General features: G+C 42.7%; 1 protein-coding gene across 1 annotated transcript in view; it reads right to left on the bottom strand.

The window, feature by feature from the left end:
* LOC106579058 (zinc finger protein ZFPM2) overlaps positions 1–24,857 on the bottom strand; it is a 153,073-nt gene that overhangs the window by 54,142 nt on the left and 74,074 nt on the right. Inside the window, exons 4-5 of the mRNA XM_045718568.2 lie at positions 19,641–19,765; positions 1,377–1,488 (exon numbers count right to left, since the gene is read on the bottom strand). Of these exons, the coding sequence (XP_045574524.1) occupies positions 1,377–1,488; positions 19,641–19,765 (237 nt within the window). The remainder of the gene's footprint in view (positions 1–1,376; positions 1,489–19,640; positions 19,766–24,857) is intronic.

The raw sequence follows: 24,857 nt of genomic DNA, 5'->3' as shown, positions 1-24,857 counted from the left end.
TTGTGGCTTGGCAGGCGTGTGCTTTTGGAGAAAGGTTTAGCGGCTCTATACTAATACAACACAAACGGCTCTCACTGGGGGACTCCTCTTTTTGGTCTGACTTTCACATCAACCCCTTTTCTAATTGAATACGGGTCAACTAGATGCGACGAAGAAGGGGATATGAAGGACAATGCTACAGAGGTGATCACAGATCCATAACGTCCGTTTGTGTGAGATGATGACAGTACTGCAACTCCATCTCGGATGTCTTCTATAATGAATATGAAGACGGGGAGGGGAAATTACAGACTTAACAAAACGAGACCAAATCCTGTTATTACTCCCTTTTTTGTTTCATATATTCAGTCTCCTGGCAAAAAGATTAGGAGATTTTTAAAGAAGTGCATAATCTCCTTTAACAGCTTATCATAAACTTGAATGATTTGGTGATAAAGAGCACAAAGTTAAGTAGCTGGTTTAGAGGATAACTCCCCAGTGCAGTCTAGTGATTAGTAGATGAGAATTGGGAGACCGAAAGAAAATCCGGGCTGCAAATCCCAGTTCCCGCTCTGATTCACTTTGAGGGGAAGAAACTCCATTTCAGCTCCTTCGTGAGTCTAGTCACAGGGTAATCATTTTGAAAACGGGATAAATAGAAACCACTTCTTGCATCCCTTTTGAATTCAAACATCTTTATTTACTTATTTATGTGCCTGTGTGTCTCTGGATACACCCGTCAAGACCCAATTATGGGCTGCAGCAACCAGTCAACAGCACAGTGCTTTCATAAAGAGTGAAGTCTGAAGACTGTACTGTCAGTGTCAGTGTGCCATATTAGCATTTTACAATCAGTAACCTTAAGCCCAATCATGAACTATGGATGGGCAGCCATTTTGAGCTTGCCTAATAAGGGCATTCTAGCTGTATCAGACAGCAAATAAATCCCTCATTTTTATTTCAGTGTGATTCGAGACTCACAACCTCTACGGTCACACCCAGTAACCCCAAATTACATAAAAAGAGAGATATGCCATTAGCAAATTTCAGATTATCGTATACATAATAATTTGGGGGAATTGTAATTTGTGAATAGAGAGGAATTCACTCAGACTGTGTACAAAAAGCGAAGGAATATATTTACCTCGTGAAATCGAAAACCACTGACTTTGTGTCTCGTATGTTGTTTTCCCACTCCTAATCAAGACTTTTGAGTTAATACACTAAATGACTTCAGAGGGATGTAAAAAAATATATATTTAGAGTGAAAGACAGCGAGAGACAGACAGACAGCAGAACTTAAGTGGGGGAATTGTCTGTCAGACCGTGTGTTTGGCTGCTGTGGTGTTGCTAGGGGGATAACAGACTGTATACAGCAGTCTGGAGATTGAGCTTACCTTTGCTGTACACCACACAGTTATTTTTGTTGTCTTCTGCTCCTTGCCAAGTCACATCCAGCAGCCACCTGGGGCCCGCGCTGAGCACCACCGGTACACAGCTCTTCATCTTCTGGACAGGGACAGATAACAAACACTAATCATTTGCTTATTTTGGTGATTAAACAAACAATAATTAATAATAGCCACCAAGTTATGCTTCCTCCTCTTCTCTGAAAGCCATAAACAAGGTCATTCTATAAGCTAGTAGGTCCTCTTCTTCTCCCCGCAATGAGAAGATTTGGGAATTGAGATGGTTGGGTGGGGGGGGGGTGGGGGTGGCAGAGGAATGGGATCAAGGTGGTGGGGGCAGTTGGGGTAGGAGAGTGGCTGGAGTGGTGGGAGAGAGGGAGGGGGGACATACAGTGCTGCTAACGCCTGATCCCTATGATCCCAATGATACAGTATCAGATCTCCCAGATTAAGAAGATATCGGATGCCCAGAATGCCGATGACTTTTAGAGTGAAGGAGGCGAGTGTTCAGGAGTGAACTTTAGGCACATTGTGCTGCGCTATCGCTGGGATCTCACTATTTCCTGAAACAGCCAGGGAAGAATTGAAAGAATCAGTATCTATTTCAAAGGGCGATTGAGGCTACGTCTTATAATATGCCGGCAAATTATTCTGAATGTGTAACATCATTTTTCTTCTGGGCTCGGGTCAAGCATTGCTGCTTTAAGTTATTTCTATGGAAGGAAAACAGGGAGATAGATACTGTGGCCCCGGCTAAATGTATTCACAACCAGACATGGAGAGGGGTCGGTCAGATTGTAAGGCCTTTCTATTTATTTTCATATGATTTTCTATTCTATTTTATTTTTTAAATGGCTTTTTTTCTCTTTTTTTTTTTTACAAAGGGTAATGAAAGCCAAGAGTACATCTTCAGTGCTCATGGAGAGGGGTAGAAGCATCTTTCTTGGGCAGCCGTTACAGTAGCCTATTGCTAGCAGGCAAAATGTCAGTATTTCAAGGCCATTACTTTTTTAACCCCCAGGCCCTCCTTCATTAGGGTGTTACAGAAATAGTTTAGCTAAGAGAAAATAGGCTGGGGTGCAATCTCTTCTCGACACTTCATTTATATTTCCATTTGAAACAGGCTGCCATGAGACACCATCCATCTGCCTAATGCAACAGAAAAGCACAAGTTGTCTCACTATGTGTTTCAGATATTTCTTCGGAAAGGCAGCAACAACCCTTGAAGGATAAATGCAAAGGCCACTTTCACACGTTAAAGGTCTGAATTGGCACAGATACACACAAAAGATTGATTTATTACGCACGCAGGTGAAGGAGTGTTTAGCCACGCACACACACAGAAATCTTCCGTTAGTAGTGACTGAGGATTAGAGGGCTCTCTCTCTTTCCTGAGAAAACAGAAATACTGTAGGCTACATTCAATAACAAAAGTGCAGACAGCATACGGGCTCTGATCTCAGTCAGTCTGTCACACACAAATGAAACAATACGTAGAAAACTCTAGTTCTTACATAGCAGCTCGAAGCAATGGTGGACTTGTGCCAGTCAGACGGATCAAACACCTAGTGAACAGCACATTGTGTCTGTTGATTTTCTCATTCCTTAATATTTAGGTATCTTATCCCACCCTGGCAGAGGAACAGAGAGAGACCTCCGTCATTTAAGCCGTCCTCTATTTCACATCTCAAATTAGCCTGACAATAAAGTCGTATATCTTCGGCGAACCTGTAAATCTCTACAACCCTGTCAAAAGGAGCAAAGGAGACGGATCTGATTGTTGCTACGACGACTATCTAAAATGAGAATCGGATTAACCCTTTGTCAGATCTCCAGACTGGGGGCCATCTCTCTTATTTAGCGGTGTGAGGCTTCTTCTTCCCCTCTTCCTGTCCGTCTTGTCTCTAAGGCCTTCTGGGAATTCACTATATTACACTGCCTCTCACCAGGGAGAGAGTAATAATAATATATGGGTATAGTTTTCAACATTACAAATACTGTAAGAAAGCAAACATATTTACTGGATTACATTTCCTTTAATATTGTATTTGAATTTGAATTATTTACATTATTGACATTTATTTTTGTTTCAATGTGTTTTCTTAATATAACGATTAATTGTTAAAATCGTCATAACATGTCTTATTAATAAAACTAAACATAACCAATTGTAAATTAATAAATTAACTGAATACATTTATCAAAATAATGGTCAATTTATCATATAGCTGTATTTTTCATTTTGCTGTAATTTAAATGCGCTATTCATATAAATGTACTACTCTAAATAATGACTATGTTGGGGATTTGAAGTATTTCAGACAAAGGAATGCAGAGAAGCTGTAGTCTGGGTATAACACACAATGATGTCACCAAGGGGAGGAGCATATTAGCCTTAAATAAACACCCTCTTCCTATACAGTAAATACAGTACATTTGTAGTTAAAGCTTCAGAAAAAGCCAGAGTGACAAGGAGAACATGTTGATTTCTCTGGAGTGAGGAGGATGTATACAAAATAAAAACATACCCCTTTCTCTAACTACCAATCACAACTAAGGAATGTGACGTACAACAGTGACTCTGTCCTGTTCCACTTCCTCATGAATACATGTATTCAGAACAGCAAATAATACTGACCCCTATTGGATATTACAACATCAACACCACCGGCTTTAAAATCCAAAGCCACACACAATAAGGTTTCATTCAGACTAATATTAAGACTAGCTATTCTACAGTGTCTACGGATCAGAGGACTCCACATTTTATTGACAGTGATTAATGGAGTGTTCATCACCATTTACAGAAATTAAAATAGGTTGATGAATTCATTCAGAATTAAACAATGGTCATGTTCAAATTTGAAAATGTATGACAATTAACTCTGTCCCTAAATGTTTTTTCTTCAATAAAATAAAATAGGGACATTTGAAGTAGCTACAGTAAATTAGATGGAAAATAAACGTGACAAAATGTGTCACTTTATAATGTAACATTATGGATAAGTGTTGAAAACCATCCACCCTTCCTCCTCATGGTGTGTTGTGGTTTATCCACCCTGTTCCCTCACTCCAGTGGTTTCAATACTCTCCCAGGGTTTTTTTCTGAGCCTGTTACCGTTCAACCAACGTGTAAAAGATACAGTGACCAAAACAGTGTAGTCAGCTAGGAAGTGATTACAAACTGATGCTCCAAAGTCGCTATAAAATGAAAATCAATATTTCCACAAGTTGCTGCAACATAAAAGATAACCTTCATTGATTTTTCTAGACTTAGGCCTCTGTGATAAAATCTAATATAAATTTTCAGCCACACGGATTTGGATCAGAGCAAAGAGCAGGGGCTGAGCGATAAGTTCCATTGCACATCTCTCATAGTTGGATTTTTCCTCCTTCCTTCCAAAGGCAGAGCCCTAGCTATTTATAATTGGCACTGTGTGAGGAAAAGCTTCTATCAGGAATCTGTTCTAATTTTTATTACTGAGAAGCTAAAGCCTGTTCCAGATAATTTGGAATTTTCAGGGGAATTGTGATGGAGTTGATGGCAGCGCCGGACTGACTCCAGAAAGGAGCTAACCTGTAATAGCCTCTGCGGCTGGGCTGATTAAATGTTGCCATAGATGAAAGACCTGCCATCACCGCAATAAATTAACCAATCACACAAATCCCAAGTCGCTACTAATCCCTCCTTGATACCATGATCCTCAGATCAGCTGAAGGAGGTGAGGAAGAAAGTGGCTTGTGACACTCAGCTTCCTCCTAACTCACTGGTTTCTTGTGTAAACAAGCTAATGATATCACCACTGACCATTTCACCACCACTGGGCAACTCTTAACCCGCTTCACGGTCAGGCCAGGGGAAATCGATATCAATCGTTGGTGGGAATGATTCTTTCCTCATCTTTTTTCTACCAAGGTCACAAATGTAGTACTGTATCTGTCCTGATCCCCAACTGCAGAGAAATCAAACCCAGTTTTAGTCTGAGCATCTTTACAGTATATTCTACTTGTTGTTTTGCTTAAAAGGTCCACTGTATATCCAGTAGCCATGGATATTAAAAACACATAGAGTATGGAAGACTAAATGTGCTCTTAATCATAATACAAATGCAAATATATTTTTATAGCATTTTACTTCGAAAATACAAATTTCTGTTTTTTATATTTCAATAATATTTATTCCGTTTCTTAAACGAAACTAGTCCTTAAGTCCAGTATAAATATAGTTTTTTTTTCTTTAGTGAAAAACATTGTAAATAGTAGAAGAAGCAGCAGGCTTCTTTCCTTCAGTTCATCTCTCTCTGTTTTTCACTCCCACACACAGCGCTTGACCCAGCGTTCATATTTTAACAACATGTCACTAATAGTTTTGATGTGTCATGTCCATATAAGACTCGGGTTAGCCCTTTATATGAAAAAAGAAGGGCAGAAAAGCTTATGGATGTGTTATGTCAAGTTTCTATATTATATGTTACTACGGTGGAGGTATATAGGGATAAAGGATTTGCACCTGTTTACAGCATACTACAGCACACACCTTGATAACGTCCATTGCAATTAGTTGTTCACCACGATGAAACAAATTGCATGTGGTCAACTGGAAATTTCATTAGAGGAGATTTTCCTCTAGCCCTCGTTATCTCATTCCGTATTAATATTTCTTTAGCCTCAAGGACGGATGACTTGCCAGGGTCTTTCTGTCGAATAAATGGCCAAAACCCTTTCTCTTTCAATCCATCTCCAAGTTTCTATGCATGTATAGAAAGCTTATATTCAGAATATGGATATTTATGTATATTTTCCTTTAATTTAACCCTAAAGAAAGACGATTATCTGTCAACATCCCACATGAACTGGGAAATGCTTCCAATGCATCCATTTCTCAGGTCTCATTTCAAGCCGTTCTCTCCATCTTTTAACGATAGTATAGTTACATCTGCCCCAATAAAAATATACAGTACCTTCATGTAGCTTTCTTTCTCTCTCTCTCTCTCTCCCTACAGTAGCATCTGCTATTGGGAGACTAAATAACAGAAATATGCAAAAATTCGACACTAATTCCCTTTAGAGATAGATCTTGGCTGCTGCCCTGTCATAAATCAGAGCATTTCGATATGAAATGAGGCAAGCTGCTCTAATCATTTCTGCATTTCAAATTGGATCACTGGCTCAATCGCTTGGCTTTTAAACTGCTTGCCTAAGAGCAAATGTGAGGTGGGAGATAATTCGGCAGAAATCTTCTCCCTCCCTGCACTCGCTCTGTGCTGCAGTTAGTTTACTGCTTGAGTGCAAAAGAATGCTTTTTTCTTTTCTATCCCCCCCCTCCCCACACACACATCTTTCTCTTTTCAACTTTGTTAAATTGACTTTTCGTTTTAAATCGATTAAATTGAGAGTCACTGCTGTTCCTGGAATCTTTAAAAGGACACCAATCACTCTGCCTTTAGTTGTTGTTGCTATAATGGCAGCTACCCATTGCTGTGCCTTTAGTCTGTAGACCATGGCAGCCATGGGAAATATACATACAGTATTTGATCATTTAAGTGACATCCTATCTGTTCTTACTTATTTGAATGTATCTATCTGTTCCTGATTGTAACCACATACGGACAATAAGTGACCTTGAGTCTTAAATACCACATTGAGTGTATGTTGATTGATCATTACAATACGACATACCTAAAGCCACATATGGAGTAAGACAGGGAGGCAGAGAAAGACAGGGTCAGAAAAAAGGAGTGAGTGAGGGAGGGAAAGCAATGAGTTCCAAGCGTCCTCCATTCTCCCAAACCTCCAGGCAGTCAGAGCTGCTCCAACTCCAAACCCATTCAGTGTAGTGTAAGATCTACCTACCCTCCAGACAAGTCCTCACTCTCTCTCTCTCTCTCCCTCTTTCTCTTTCTCACTCTCTCAGAATGGGAGGAGTTATGTGAGGAAGTAGATATGATAAACAATATGTTTAAATTACAATTTAAAAAGTATAAAAATAACTAAACCACATCAGCAATGCAATATCTTATGATCATCTCCTCCTTAATGCAACAGACAAACTATGGGCCTTAGACATTCTGGTCTATTGTCCCTGTTCGCCAACCAGTTGTTTGGCTGAAGTGGACGTTTCATTCAAATCCATGTTAATCCATGAACTGCAGGTTGCAGATACAGAATATAATGTGTAGCCTATGTATCATTATTTGAAGTAGGGAAGAAAGAAAGAGAAAGTAGAATTTGTAATGCATGCTTCACTACTTAATAATGACTTGGAGGTACACATCCTGTATATGCACGTCTTCCTACTGTTTGGCTTCGGTCAGAGAAATAACATTGAATGCCTCAGTTCTCGCTATTTGAATTCAATTGGGGACTTGTTTGATCTTTGCATGTAACTTAGGGCTCGGCTCCTGGAGCCATGAGAAACTATGTGAGCACATAATAGAGAAGCGACAGCCAGCGATGTGTTCACCTGTATGGTACATTACTGTTCCCCCAGGGTCACTGAACCAGCCAGGTGGCTCATATTCCGGACAGCTCCACTTTAAACACACAGGAATAAACACACGGAGGGGCCTTTCTTCAAAGAAGACATGAAGAGACAAAGTCTATCAGCCATTAAGGTCACAAGCTATCCCTCCGCACATAAACACAGACCTAGGAGCAGTCATAAGTCAGTGAAGACAAACAATCACATTCAAGGAAAGATGATGCTTGAATAAAACCATGATAAACCTCAATGCCCCTTTAAGGTACAGCCTTGGATTTTAATACGTTTCTTTGAACTCTTATTTCTTCTCTGTGAAGTCAGAAATCACGATGCAATAAAAAAAAAGCATCTACGTGGCATTATATTTAAGGAAGCTATTTTGCGCAACCCTCTGGCCTTCCCTGAACTGCAGAAAAATCTTTACCTACCGATATTTGCATAATTATTTGATTGTATACCTATGACACAGAAACAGTTTGATTCTCGCGTGCACTTTAGAGAAATGGGGGCCTTAATAAATCCCCTTTATAAAGACCGGCCATATTTACACTGAGGTAAGTAAATAAGATAAAGATGGTGAACTTGCCCCCACTAAATGTATTAGACGTGAACTCCCTTATCACAGTCTCAGCACACGGACTGTTAAAAGATGGGGTTCCAGGACGGGAAATGGTCTTTGTTACCCAATTAGTTTCTTGACGACCCTGTGGTGTAATATTCCTGTTTTGACAGCCTCATAAACACACACACACACAAACACACATTCACACACACACATACATACAAACACCCACACACACTGCTATGTGCTGGACCACCAGGCCTGTGAAGCCGACACTGTCCAGGCCTCCTCGCATCTGGTCTTATCTGGGTTCTTTATCTCAAAGTCTCTGCTGATAGAAGACCCATGTGACCACCGACCAAATCAGCATTCTTCACGGAATACTTTCATTTTCTGCTGTTCATCCATCTGGAGTCATTTGACAGGGTTTTGTCTTTGGGCTTTGGTGGGCCCCAAGCCAGGCTAGCAAGGCTTGGGGGCTGGAGTACTGGGGGGCTGGATTGGGGCTGGAGGCCGGAACAGGGCGGACTTATTAGAGACCGGCAGCAGGGACTCGCCCTCGCTGGAGGAGGTGAAGCAAGCAAAGCCTCCACTGTGTTCCTCGACTCCTCCACCAGCGCAACCAAGAGGAAAGAGAACACAGCAGCCCAGCCTAGGCCAACCCCACGTAGAGACTTAGATTGCATCCTAAATGGCACCCTATTCATTCCCTATATAGTGCACAACTTTTCACCAGGGCCCATGTAGTGCACTATATAGGGAATAAGATGCAATTTCAGACTGGGTCTTAGAGTGGCCTGGTTTACGTGTGGGGAGATGTGATGTGGTGGCAGCATGCTATAAATAATGGATGGCATCAGTGGCATGGCATCAAACGGTCCTGAAAACATCAAGCAGCCTACATGTTATGATGCATTCTTAAATGTATATTATTTTGACATTTTTGCTTTATTCAGACAGATTAGAAACGGCGGGGAAGACAGATTAAGAGGAGACAAAGTGGGAAGACGGGGATTGAACCCCAGTCTCCAGGGTTGCATACATGTACCTACTGTAGACCAGCAGACCATGGGGCCTGCACGTAATGATGCATACTAGTGGGATGAGCAACATAGTTGTCTAGGACTGAAAGTTCTTCAAAATACTGATAACATAATGATAAGGATGATGAAGTACTGTAACATATGTTGTAGGTAATTATAGACGAGACAGAGTATGTGTGTGTGTGTGTGTGTGTGTGTGTGTGTGTGTGTGTGTGTGTGTGTGTGTGTGTGTGTGTGTGTGTGTGACTGCTGAAGGGAATGGTCAGTCCTCTAAAACTTTAACCAGCACCATAAATAACTTTAGTCCCCACTGTAATGTAGAATACTATCAGGAGTTTGCAAATGGAAACAATCAAGGATTATCTGGAGCACTTCTCAGGGAAGTTGTTTCAACATATCACAAGTACTGCCATGACAGAGACAGATGGCAAAGCAGCTGGCACCACTCAACTTCTTTTCACTTTTCTGTTTTCCCCCCACTGCAATGGAGGTCTGTTGTGTATGTTAATGGATATATACTCTTTGGTTTGACATAGAAGCTCACGTTGACTTTTCTAAGTTACACACTATGACTTTTCTCAAAGGTTTAGGAATGTTAATGAATGTTTCCGCTAGCTTGGGTACTTGTTGGGTTCTGACGTGTGGTAGACACAGTGTACCTCGCTTCAAACGAGACAGACAGTTCAGAACGATTTAGATCAAGTTAACATTTCACGCATTTCCTTCTTTTACAGGATGATATATATCTTGCCGAATGAATCAAATGGTCCTGAATGTTCATGTTTATATCAGGTGTTGAATTATGTTTATTGAGGACCATAAACATTCTACACCTCTGTACTGCATGTTATGCACAGACTGCACAAAACATTAAGAACACTTTCCTAACATTGAGTCGCGCACCCTATTGCCCTCAGAACAGCCTCAATTCGTTGGGGCACGGACACTACAAGGTGTCGAAAGCGTTCCACAGGGATGTTGGCCCTTGTTGACTCCAGTGCTTGAAACAGTTGTGTCAAGGTAGCTGGATGTCTTTTGGGTGGTGGATCATTCTTGATACACACGGGAAACTGTTGAGCATGAAAAACACAGCAGCGTTGCAGTTCTTGACACACTCAAACCGGTGAATCTGGCACCTACTACCATACCCCGTTCAAAGGCACTTAAATCTTCTGGCTTGTCCATTCACATTCTGAATGGCACACACACACAATCCATGTCTCGATTGTCTCAAGGCTTAAAAATCCTTCTTTAACCTGTCCCCTCCCCTTCATCTATACTGATTGAAGTGGATTTAACAAGTGACATCAATAAGGGATCATAGCTTTCACCTGGATTCACCTGGTCAGTTTATGCCATGGAAAGAGCTGTTCCTAATGTTTTGTACACTCAGTGTATGTTCTCTCTCTCTCTCTCAATTGGCATGTCTATTTGAAGCCCCAACTCAACATAAAAAACGTCCATTCTCACTGTAACATTTAGTGTACAGATCCATTCCCTGTATGTATAGCGAGATTGAGTAAACTATGTAGCCATCACAGCAGGGCTGCAAGGCACAAAGCAAGTCAGTGAATTCTGCCTTCCTTATCTGGGGACCAGCCATATCTGTTTGTGGTGATGTAAGGACAGGAGAATGTCAGGTTCACTTGTAGATCAAGTCAACCATGCATTATCTCAAACAGTGGAGCTCAGCCCCAACAGCCCCAACCCCAGTAGCACTGAGCAGCACTGAGCCCTTCACAGCTAATACACCACGGCATGGCGGCATGGCCACAGGATGGATCCCAGCAGAGCACAGAGAGAGGAGCCATAGAAAGGAGCTTAGAAAGACACCAAACAATGGCCCCGGGGCCTGGACACCCCCCTCTGACACAGGTCATAACCCTAGTCTCCATTCGACTCACAAGTATGCCTAACCAAGCGTTGTTGTCAGATCTTTGTCATCGAGCTGATGGTTTAGACTGAGAGAGGGATGAATTCAGTGGAATATGTGGTTTTTAATCAAAATAATGCGGTATAACGTGAACTCTTTAATGTGCGTGCTGATCAATAATAGTGTTGATAGAAATGTGGGGCGCAGTGAATGTCAGAGAGACCGCCAGATAATTACCATTTTACCCATCTGAAGAGACCCCAGTCTTAATATTGGTTTAAGCCCAAGAAATAATTGATGCATGCAATCACAAATTGGTTCCCAGCCTAAAATTTGGGGCCATTATTTCATTAGATGGAGCCACATTCTTTGTGCCAAAATTATTTGTGTGTCCAACATAGAAATTCAAATCCGGTTAGTGCAGATAATTGTCTGGTTTTACCAACCACATCCAAGAGGGTATTACTTTCAGACAGAAAGGATAGGTCGACTTTATATACAAAATACAAGAAATCAAATACATTGTTGTTTTTACTTCTTAGTGTGCTGTATGGTGCTGAGGCAGTCAGTGTGTTGCCAGTAAGCAGTAGCAGAGAGGTGGTGTACTGTAACTACTATCTCATGGGGTGTCTTCTTGCATATGTAATTGGATGTTGTACTGTAAATAATTGCCTGGGCATGTGCCAGTGTGATGATGATGATGATGATTTGTGTGCTTGCATGTGTGTGCATGCTTACGTGTGAGTGTGTGTATGCGTTTGTGTGCACGCGAGTACATGTGTGTGGGCGCACACCCGCATGCGCGCGGACGTCTGTGTGCGCGTCTACCCCATCCGTACTCCACTCTCAAGTCCCACTGATTCTCCTTTCCAGCCATGTTGAATCCTCTTTCCTTATCAGGCAAGCCCAGGCCTGCATCAGGCTCTCCTTGCTATGACAGAGGCTACAACAATAGGCCTGCGATACCGCTGCTTAGCGCTGCGTTTCGAAGGGGAAACCTGCCACGGGCGCAGATTAACAACACACAGACACACAAAAAATAGATTGCAGCCTCCAAAACAAAACATTTTTCAGAATGCCTTCTCTTGATTAATGAAGCAATGACAAGAAGAAAAATATAATTTCGGAGCAGAAAAATCCGCGCCACCACTTGTTCAAGTTTAGGGGGTAGCCAACAATAAACATATTGACGGGAGAGGGTGGGAACCGGGAGGAGATAAATGTCTGAGTGATGGCTTGAATAATTTTTGGTGCTTTTTTTGGAGCATGGACGGCAGGACCTCATTTCTCACCTTGTTCTAAATGACACTATAAAACCCCTCCTGTGCCTGAGAGACACCACCTCTCTCCCACCTGCAAATTAGGACAGTATCTTGTCATTTCCCTTTTTGTCTCCACTCTCTAGGTAAGACTCTCTGTTCACAACCAAAAGGAGAGTCTACTCTTCTCAGAAAACACACATAATACTACAGACGATAAAGAATACTGTAGCAGCTAGCCACAATCACTTGGTTGCAGTATATAATACACATATTTCTGACAAAATTCATGATAGAAATGTAGATTTTTGTTGTTGTTGAAGAACTGTGAAACTAAAACAATGTCTTAATATCCTAATGTTAAGAACATGACACAGGATTTGTCTCTGCCCTTTGCTTCACATGCGACAACATTTCCACTGCCAGCTGCTTCCCTGATGTGGCTTCCTGTCTCTCCATTCAGAAACACATCACACAGGACCAAATATTACAGACAATATAGCCTACAATATACAAAAACAATGTCTCTTTCCTTCTGATATATAAGGAACAACAACAACAAATGTAGTGTTCCCAGGATATGACCATTAATGATATAAACTCACCTGCCTCCTGTTGTAGAAACATACCCTGTTTTCTGTCTGTTTTAGGGGTTGCTGTCCTAAATATCTTTGCATCACTACCAACAGAGGGCTAAAGTAAAAAGATCAGCATCCACTGAAACCAGGCCTTACAATAGACCTTTATAATGAGCATTATGAGCATAGAGCAGGAGGCTCCAGCCTCAGCAACACGCATCTAGAACAGACAGGCCTCCAAATCTGCAGCTTATTATTAGCCTGAATCAATTATCAACACCTCGAGACAGAACCCAGCTAACCAGCACGCTGGGGCCTACTCTGGCCCAGCCGTGGACCTGTTCTCACATCCTGTCCCGCTTTGTGTAATTACTACTTTTAAGACACCTGCTACTCAATAGCTTCGACACAGACGTGTCATTTAGCCCTCGATTGCAGACATTTATGTCTCAGTGTCACTATTCATTTGGGTTAATTTGGGAGTGTTGGCTGGTTGGGCCGTGCGAGTCTGGGCTGGGCTGGCTGAATGTGCTTGTCGCTCACCTGGTTGTGTGGCGGGGCTGGCTGGTGTAATTGGAGCTTAATAGTCTGATTGATCAGGGGAAGAAGTGAGAGAAGTGAAGGATGAGGCTGAGCGCTGGCAGCTCCATCAGTCAGAGAGGAGAACCCTGCCCAACCCTGGGCAGAACAGAACACAACCAAACAGGCTACTGACAAGCTGGGGTTGCAGCTTTGAGCAGCTCACTTTCTATTTCTGTCTGGGCTCTCGCTCAATGGTTTCGCTCTCTCTCTCTCTCTCTCTCTGGTCTCTCTCCCTCTCTCTCTCTGGGCCCTCTCCCTCCCCCCTCTCTGTCTGGGCCCTCGGCCTCTCTCTCTGGGCCCTCTGCCTCTCCCCCTCTCTCTCTCTCACTCTCTCTTTGCCCTCTCCCTCGTCTCTCTTCCTCTATCTCTCTGGGCCCTTTGCCTCTCCCCCTCTCTCTCTCTCTCTTTGCCCTCTCCCTCTCCCTCGTCTCTCTCCCTCTATCTCTCTGGGCCCTCTGCTTCTCCCTCTCTCTCTATGTGACCTCTCCTTCTCTCTCTCTTCTCTCCCTTCACACACTATACAATACCCCAACCCTAGGAAATTACTTTGTTTGGACTTCAGTCCCCGAGTCCTTCTGGGATAAATGACTTTATTGAAAGAACATTCTATTTCTATGGTTGATACAACGCACTGAGAACCTGAAATCAGTTCAACGTATTCCGTGATTGACGTACCACTTATATTTCTTTCTTTGAAGACAATCTCAATTGGGAAAAAGGGAGGGACATTTAGACCTAGTGTGATCATCTAACACCGATAAAGCATGAAGAACAACTTTGGTTGGAGTGTCTAACCAGAGGTGTATGTGTGTGTTAACAGGTCCCTATAGCAGCAGCAGGCTGTGTGTGGATAGCTACAGTACCTCACAACAAACCCAGAACCCCTGCAGCATGGGGCTGCTGCCACGGCCTTCCATCAGCTGTGAAATCTGCTTTTCTCTTTGATAAAGGCTGGAGATGTGACCCTATCTCTGTCCTACAGATGTCCAGATTTCCTGTCATGCTCTCCCCACAGGTTTTTCTCTCTCTCTTTCCTCTTGTTTGCTAGTCCTGCTGGACAACTGTAATGCACCACTGTTCTCCCCCAGCATCATCCATCACTCCCTAGCCATAGAGACCCAGAGTAGACCCACAGGAGACCCATAGAGAGACACAGTAGACCCACAGTAGACCCATAGAGAGCCACAGTAAACCCACAGTAGACCCATAGAGACCCACAGTAGACCCATAGAGACCCATAGAGACCCACAGTAGACCCATAGAGAGCCACAGTAGACCCATAGAGACCCACAGCAGAGCCACATTAGACCCACTGAGAGCCACAGTAGACCCATAGAGACCCACATTAGACCCATAGAGAGCCACAGTAGACCCATAGAAACCCACCACAGAGCCACAGTAACCCATAGAGAGACACAGTAGACCCACAGTAGACCCATAGAGACCCACAGTAGACCCATAGAGACCCACAGTAGACCCATAGAGACCCATAGAGACCCACAGTAGACCCATAGAGAGCCACAGTAGACCCATAGAGACCCACAGCAGAGCCACATTAGACCCACTGAGAGCCACAGTAGACCCATAGAGACCCACATTAGACCCATAGAGAGCCACAGTAGACCCATAGAAACCCACCACAGAGCCACAGTAACCCATAGAGAGACACAGTAGACCCACAGTAGACCCATAGAGACCCACAGTAGACCCATAGAGTGCCACAGTAGACCCATAGAGACCCACAGTAGACCCATAGAGAGCCACAGTAGACCCATAGAGACCCACAGCAGAGCCACAGTAGACCCATAGAGACCTACAGCAGACCCATAGAGAGCCACAGAGACCCACAGCAGACCCACTGAGACCGATAGACAACCACTGTAGACCCATAGAGAGCCACAGTAGACCCACAGTAGACCCATAGAGAGCCACAGTAGACCCATAGAGACCCATAGAGACCCACAGTAGACCCATAGAGAGTCACAACAGACCCACAGTACACCTATAGAGACCCACAGAAAACCCATAGAGACCCACATCAGACCCACTGAGAGCCACAGCAGACCCACAGTACACCCATAGAGACCCACAGCAGACTTACCGAGAGCCACAGTAGATGGGACCGCCCGGTCTCTCTGGCTGCTGCCTCTGTCTGGCTCTGGGGACCAGCACTACAGACTCACCACCTCTCACCAGACTATGGAATGGATGTGGTTGGATAACCCAAGCTGACATGATGTAGTAGTAAAAAAAGGTAGCTCTTTTTTATATCAGGGTTCCGCTAGAACTGCAAACTGTATTGTTAGGGGATCTGAAAAACCCCGATCAGCCAATGGAAAAGTAGGAATATAGGCATAATTATTTGACTACATGTACTATACATATTAGTGAAAATAGCTGTAAGTTGTAGGGCCGGGATGATACCAGTATCACTATACTCGTAAGTATCGTGGTAAGAAAACAGCCCTAATGTTAGAAACAGATTATTATTTAACTAGGCAAGTTAGTTAAGAACAAATTCTTATTTACAATGACTGCCTAGAAACATTGGGTTAACTGCCTTGTTCAGGTGCAGAACAACAGATTTTTACCTTGTCAGCTCAGGGATTTGATCTTACAACCTTCTGTTACCAGTCCAACGCTCTAACCACTAGGCTACCTGCCGCCCCTACACTCTAACCACTAGGCTACCTGCCGCCCCATTATGCTGTCATCCAGAGTCACATTGATTTACTTTCAGCTATAACACGCAACATTTGACACAGCAGGAGTTTGGTCTGCTTTGTGTTTACATTTTTTCCATGGAAAAAATATTGCAATACGGATATCGTCCCGGTCCTAGTAGTCCGTTAGTTTACTCCAATCAGGGGAGGGGTGGTAGTGTAAACAAAACAACGTGGGGATTAGAAATTATCCAAACAATTACATTTATAGAACCATAAATCGATCCTCAATATTAAAGCTGATCTAGCTTTGTTCAACCCCCCCACCCCAAAAAACTAAACGCTGACCAACGCTGAATAAAGTAAAACCAGTAACCAAATCATTTTCTCGCAATAAACGCTTGCTCAAAATAAAAAAAGGTGCATAAACTGTGTTTATCCTACACTACACCACTGGTGATGAGAAACCTTGCCTGAGACCTGAAGAATCGCATTAGCTCCTCCATCTTGAATCCTAGGCTTTAGCTCAGCTAGCTAACACAGTTTGCATGCAGTTACCACTCGTCCACTCTCTCCTGAACACTACACTCCTCATTGGTGTAATCATCAGACTCACAACTGGCCAGCCCTGACAATCTCTGCTACTACTAGGATGGACAGCACCACAAGTGCAAGCTTTATGGAATAATCACAATGAATCTCTGCATCATGGTACTTTTTCAAGTGGTGAGACCGCATGGCTTACAGTACTAGCTAACTTTGAATGTATGCTACAATCATGGAAGATGCCTTGATCTAGATACAGAAGTCTGCGAGTGACGTGTCTGAAAGACCCTTTTCCATTCCATCGAGGGCATATCAATATCACACGAGAAGGTCACGTGTTTCCAGCTTGGATTTCAAAGTGTGAGAGAGAAAGACAGGTGACGTTAATGCCTTAGAGCTGCCATGCCATTGGGTAATTCATTCACCTCTGTGGTTTCACAATCTAACACAGAGAGAAGAGATTTAATAGTCCCTAGAGGTCATACTTCATGAGAATGACTGAGAGCCCCTCTTGGGTGAATGAAGTAGAGACCCATGAAACAATCAGGGTTTATTTCTGCCTTCAAATGCTTTATACTGCCTTCCTGACCCTGTAGAGGAACACGAGGCTGGTCTGACATGCATCAAAACTACCCAGCTTTCTCTTTTCTTTCTCCCTCACATTGCTCCTTTCTCTTAGTCCCTATATTATTTCACCTCCTAAGGCTTTCTCTGGTTGGGTGAGACATTAGAGCTGCGTTCTGTCTTTTAATGGCAGTATATTGTTAAGACACAGAATACAACTAAGTCCCTTTCCTCCCTCACTAGAAAACAAGAGCTAAAATACCTTTCTGGGGAAGTTGCCAATGGGGTTTCTTACAGTACTACTGTATATATACCAGCAAAACTCCTTAACGACCAGGTGGTTGGTAATACAAGCCGTGCAGTGTAAGATGAGTCCCTGATGGAAATAGCAGAGAATTGATTGCCAGCTTTCTTGTTTATCTATAGGTTTGGTGAATATGAAGTATGTTCGTATCACAGTAAAACAGGCAGCTCAATAAAACCAAAATATGTTACTCGAGTTCAGCTAGGCTTTAATGATGTATTGTGTGAAGTTGCTAACAGCCAGCAGCTCATTTGAGAGATGACTGAGACTAAGAGAAGAGAGAGGAGAGGAGGGCAAGCAGCGAAGCATAGCATATGTACCCATGAGAATAGACACAGACAGGAGAGATCCTTAAAGGCAATATGCCAGAGAGCTCTTCCTTTACCTTTAATTGAGAGAAGATGTTATATTCTTTGTAACCCCTCCACAACTCATTACAGGTGAAGCCTAGCACCTGGCTCAGCTAGACGCCTGAAGATAGGAGGATCTCAGGGAAGGATTCAGGCGAAGGCAGAGGGCTGTAACTAACAATCTAGAACATTACAATATTGTCCAACAGCTCAGTCTCTTAGAATGCGAACAGTTTAAAATGTAGTTAGTTCAGCACGCAGCGTTACTATATCTTAACTTCATTTTTATGAAGTATACAAATACAAACCTTTAGTACAAATACTCTGATAACTGCATCTCAACCATATGAGGATGCATTTGACACTACTTGTTCACTCTGAGGGCAATAGACTGTCACATTGGCTACCCACCTTTCATGTAAATTCATGCAAAAATAGAAGAGAACTATATTTGCATGTCATGCACAGTAGTGGCTTGAGGTGTTCATCCTTAGAATCACTCTTTGCTTGAGGATAACAGGCCTGGACCCGAAAAGAGTCCATATTTCATGGTTAGATGAAATATTTAAAGCCATTGATGACTTTAGAACCGTGAGGGGAGCTTAGAAAACAGTCAGAAACAGCTCAGAGAATGATTTAATAAAGTTATAGCGTTAAAGAAATCCGCGAGAACGGGCAGGGACTCTGAGTCTAAAATCCTTGTGGACTTTTCCTTATGTTTCTTAACAGGATGAATGTGAGATTGGTTACAATTTTTAATAAGAATTTTCTTAATTAATCCAAATGAAAATGAAATATCAAAACCCTGGAGGACTCGTCATTTCACCAGAGCACCAGGTCAACATATTTTCCAGCCGTTAAAGAGGAACTTCACTGGGATGTCTTAAGACAAGAGGGGCCAGCTGATTGATGTAAAGCTGGGGTGAGAATAGCAACATCAAATATAATGGATCGTTAGTTCATTGAATCGAGGGTCTGGACTCAACAAAAAAAAAATAACAATTAAAGTGTTTAGTCGTAAAATATGCAGCTTAAATGGTTGAAATGAATGCAGATCAAAGCCTTTTGTGAGGGCCAATTTGATCCCTGAACAGTCAACTCTATGGGTCTGACTGTCATGGGAATTGGTAGCCTCCTCCTTCCAGTAGAACAGGCTTTACCCCTACCCACTCACTCTCACTGTATTGTATTGGTGGAAGGAACTTGCTCGTAGCCTGGCAGGCAAGGCCTCTAGGAACGACAGATGACTGGTGAACTAAAAACAAACTTTTTAAAACATTTTTAGCAAAGTGAAGGTTAGGTTATGGACCAAAGTCTTGAGAAAAAGGGTGACAGATAATTTGGTGGTATTCTCTGTTTTTTTCATGTTCCCAGAGCAGCCCCAGTAACAATGTGACTCTGACAGAATAAGTGAAAGAAAGTGACAGACATTAAAAGCATGACCTACCATGCCGCTGCCATCGATGTTCATCTCGATCTTCCCGTTGAAAGGTCCCCACGTGGTTCCCACAGGGAGCTGCTGCCGGCTGTGGATACGGCGCTCTCCATCCTTGTGGAACGCATCCAGCTCTCCTAGAAAACACCAAGCATCGAAACAGTCACCATATCATAAAACACCAGGAATCTCAAAACAGTCAGCCAAATCCTCCAGTTCCCTAGAAAACACCAAGCATCGAAACAGTCACCATATCATAAAACACCAGGAATCTCAAAACAGTCAGCCAAATCCTCCAGTTCCCTAGAAAACACCAAGCATCGAAACAGTCACCATATCATAAAACACCAGGAATCTCAAAACAGTCAGCCAAATCCTCCAGTTCCCTAGAAAACACCAAGCATCGAAACAGTCATCCATTTCATAAAACACCAGGAATCTCAAAACAGTCAGCCAAATCCTCCAGTTCCCTAGAAAACACCAAGCATCGAAACAGTCATCCATTTCATAAAACACCAGGAATCTCAAAACAGTCAGCCAAATCCTCCAGTTCCCTAGAAAACACCAAGCATCGAAACAGTCACCATATCATAAAACACCAAGAATCTCAAAACAGTCAGCCAAATCCTCCAGTTCCCTAGAAAACACAGTAATTAGTATAATTTGTCCTTAAATAAACCTCAAAGATCATTGCAAAAGTGCTCCTCTTTCTTTTTCTGGGATACTGTAGTCATCTTGTGAAGTGTCCTGGTATTTGGCTTTATTTGTTAACCATTATCCATTAAAAAAATGTATGTTTTATTGTTACATGCACAAGATGGGGTGGCAGCGTAGCCTAGTGGTTAGTGCGTTTGTCCGAAAGGTTGCAAGTTCGAATCCCCGAGCTGACAAGGTACAAATCTTTCGTTCTGCCCCTGAACAAGGCAGTTAACCCACTGTTCCTAGGCTGTCACTGAAAATAAGAATTTGTTCTTAACTGACTTGCCTAGTTAAATAAAGGTAAAATAGGTGCAGCGAAATGTGTTGTTTTACAGGGTCAGCCATAGTAGTACGGCACCCCTGGAGCAAATGAAGGTTAAGTGCCTTGCTCAAGGGCACATTGACAGATGACTATTTCTTTCCCCCATGCATATAAAAGAGAGACACTACAGTCCCTCATGTTCATAAAACACTAAACAGTGCAGGTTAAGCCATCTGCTTATAAAGCCAAAATAATCAGGAGTGAATCCACCATCATCATCATCAGTTGGAGGGTTTCAAATCAAAACAAATCAAAACAACAGGCCGGTAACCTTGCCTGAAAGATGTCTTCTCTAGAGATAATCTCTGTGAGACATCTCAGGGCCAGGCTCAGTGACTGGCAGGCAGCGAGAGAGGCAGCGGATTGATCCAGGAAGAAGCTAGGCCCCTTGTTAGTGCTGTGCACAGCGACACTTAATGAACTGTGTAACAGGATAGCACTGTTAGCGCAGCTAGCTAAAACACCCCCGCTATCTTATCTCTTAGATTCAGTGTACTTTTTTGGGACAGTGATTAATAAAATAGTTACGATAATTGGGGCCGTAGCGTGGTCACCGCTGGGTTTCTGGGGGAGAGGAAAGTCATGCAGGCCTCTCAAGTGCACATTTCCGCCCGGTCGCCTTGACAACCTCTGAGTGCCCTGGTTGGAGGATTTAGACCCTCAACCCCCTCAAGCACTATCTGCTTTATCTTCCTGTGAACGTCTACTCTCCCTCTGACTGAACCCAAGTGTTATGATTGTCTTCAGCACTCTAACTTATCACCCTTTTATTGAGGCACATTTTCATATAATCTTCCCGCCTTTGTTACTGTAAAGTGAATGCAATATACAGTACGGCACAATCTAAACAGACTCAGAAGTTATTCATGTATTTCTCATATTTGATACGTTCTTACTGTAGTTACCGCACATGTATGAACCATACATTTAGTTTGCAACATTTATTTTAACCTAGATGTGCACTGATGTTGTAGCTAATCAGTATTCTGGGCATGTATTCCATGCATGTTGAGTGAAGTGAAATGATCACTGAACTTTATAATAACACTCCTGTGATATAATGACCTATTCAGACGAGGTCTATACTGTAAATATCAGCCTTGTATCAGTGACACGCTATTGTGTCAGTCTGTTTGTATGGAAATGCTTTCATCTAATGTGCTCCTTCTCATGCATAAACAACATTGGGTGACGGGTGGCTACGCTAACAATAGGCTACGTTGTTGTTGTTTCCTAAAGATCACACACACCTGGGTCACATCACACCCTGGAGTCAGGAAGAGTTCTCTTCAGAAATACTTCATTCTCTGTTGATGCCATCAGCTACACACTCCGCTATAAAATACCCCTACATTTCAAGAACATTACAGCCCGCACAATTACTTGAATTAGGTAAATGTACAAATATATGCCAAAACTCGAATCAAACAGAGTAATATTCTCATCTCAATACTCTAAACGTTCCTTTCTGTATGATACCAATGACACCACTGCCTACTGTATGTCCAGACAGGCTACTAAACTTTATTTTGTGGAAGAATTAACTAGGATGATTATCTCTGTCCTCCTCCTCCGCTCTGTCTGTTGCCCACTGCGTTACTGACGGTGTGGTGGAAGGTGGCTAAGCTCATTAAGAGGGAAATGATTAAACATTGGAGCACAGCTGGCCACCATCAGAGGCAGCAGGCTCCCTCAGTGCGATGCAAGGGAGAAGGAGCGCATGCAGCCACCGCTTGATGCATTCTGTCTGTCCTCTGATAAGAGCGAGGCCCTTTAACCACTTGGATGCTAGTTCCTGTTTAGCCCTGTTGACACACCGACCGCTAGCTACAGCCATCCCCAGCGGGCGGGTAGTCTCTCTCTCTTTCTCTGTCTCTCTTTCCCCCTCTCGCTCTCTCTCCCCCTCCCCTCTCTCTGGTTGATACGAGATGGGGGGATGGGAGTAGTAGGTGTGTGAGAGAGAAGGGAGAGGGGGGTACAATTCAATTGGAGGTTTGAGGTCCTCATACAGTGTCTCTGTGCCAGTTGTTTGTGTCCCGTACCAAATGTTGCCTGAGGACCTTGGCTTCCAGCTGGTGTGTCACATCTGTTGCAGATACAATCCTCCGACCTCAACAAAAACACCAGCTGAAAAATAATAAGCCTTCATACTTTATCTCTCCATTTGCCACCAGCATTTAGGAGTCCACTATCTATAGATAAAGAATATATAGATATGCATTATGATAACAGACAACTGGTTTTATCTAAATGGGGTCTGTGGACAGTCTATACTCCCTGATATCTATGTTACTTTGGATGGTCAGAGCGAAGAAGCCTCCTTTGGGAAATCTTTAGCCCAGCCAAAATGAACACTGTTTGTCAAACGTTTCCTCTCTGAGGTACTGAGACTATTTTAAAAGACTACAACTCAAGTGCCAAAACTCTCACCTTCTCACTCTGCTCATTACCTTAATAAACATTAATGACAAAATAAAAAATAAACACCCACTGTATTGAACAGGGGGCTTTGACAAACCCTACCCTGCTCTGTCCCCCTCAACGTCGCTCAACACCCAATAGTGAAATGCCACGGTTCTTGGCAAGAGGCAACTGATGATGTGACTAAAGAGTCCCCCCCCCCCCTTCGATAAGATCATCATCTGTCGCTAGACTCTGCGGTCTGTTCCTGCTCTCTCTGGTCTCCACTGATACTTGGCAGCCCAATGAATGTCCCTTTGTGTGTGGAGAGATCCTCCTCAGATAGCACCCAAGATGCTCCACGCTGGCATCTGTTTGTTTTGCTGTTATGGCGGACAGAGGGACAGAGAGAAAGAGGAATAGGGAACCTCATCGTCTCTCTCTGCGTCTCTCTTCACTGGCATAGCTCGGAATGCTAATGAGCAGTGTCTCAGTGGCAGGGTGCCATCTTGGTGTGATTTAAAGAATAGATGGTGGAGGGGCGTGGAGAGAGGGAGAGTGAGAGACAGACACCCCAAAGCTGAACCCATCACCTCTTTTATAAATCCACTATTAGATCTCCAATAACATGACCTGTTCTTTAAAATGAAGAACATTTGCCCTCACCTCCATTCAAGAGGTATCTATATAGGTACAGTCCACATACAGTAACACCATAGTTCAAGCCATGTGAGCCAGTGAAGTATGTTCTGAATGGTGGGTGCAGTAGGTTCAGTACTAAACAATCACTCAACCATAAGATCACTTTCTATGTGGCAATATGGCATTCAAGGGACTCAGAATGTTACCACAGAAATGTTACCACAGAAATGTTACCACAAAATCTCAATGTATAAAATGTTTGAACACTATGGTGGATTCCTAATGGATGATGATGGATAGACTTTGTATTCAAATATTCTTCCATATAATAATGTACTCCACATCTCCTGGTGTGGAACTTCATCCAATTTGGATTTAACTTAATATCATTTCTCTACAGTGAGGGTCATAAATGACAAATGACAGTGTTAGGTGGCTGCAGATTAACAGTGGTTTGACTGTATCCTTTTAAAACATGAATATTAGTTCAGTGACCAACTGAAAACTAAGACTTACCTTGGTCGCCTATACACATTCTAGTTATATGTATTTATACATAAATAAATCCTATTTCCATGGTTAAATATTTTTTCAACTAATAAAACCACTTTCCTACTATTCCTTGACTGTAACAATTGGAAACAAAATACAATCTAATGTAATATTTTTTTGCTTAAAAACAACAATTCACTGGATATTCACTTGATATCATAAAATGGTAACAATTGAAACCATGTCAATCTACGTAGAGAGCTGTACAGTAGAGCAAGAGACTGCTGTGACAACGTTCAATAATAACCCCATGTCTATCAGTTCACAGACGCAGCTATCACAACCATCGCTATTGACGGAACAGGTTATAGAAGTGCCAAATGGGATACAAATGAATATACCACATGGAGCATATAGAGGGTGAAATGGAACGTACAGTATCTCTCCACAAAAGGTGCTACATCTCTAAAGGAGCAGAGATGTGATATGAAATGTTACAGCTGAAGGAGAAATGCCAGTGCGCCGTGATAAGAGAGCGATGAACTTTCCTCCCCTTCCCCTAAACCTCCATTATCAGGTCCAAGAGAACAAAATGCATCATTTATAACCCAGAGCAGCACTATTATCTCTGGGCAAGACACTTGTTTTAAAACACAGATGGACCTTTTCCCTCC

The sequence above is a fragment of the Salmo salar genome, chromosome 05, assembly GCF_965601325.2.
Source record: "Salmo salar chromosome 05, fSalSal1, whole genome shotgun sequence".
NCBI classification, from domain to species: Eukaryota; Metazoa; Chordata; class Actinopteri; order Salmoniformes; family Salmonidae; genus Salmo; species Salmo salar.
This window is presented reverse-complemented; position numbering and strand designations above follow the sequence as displayed.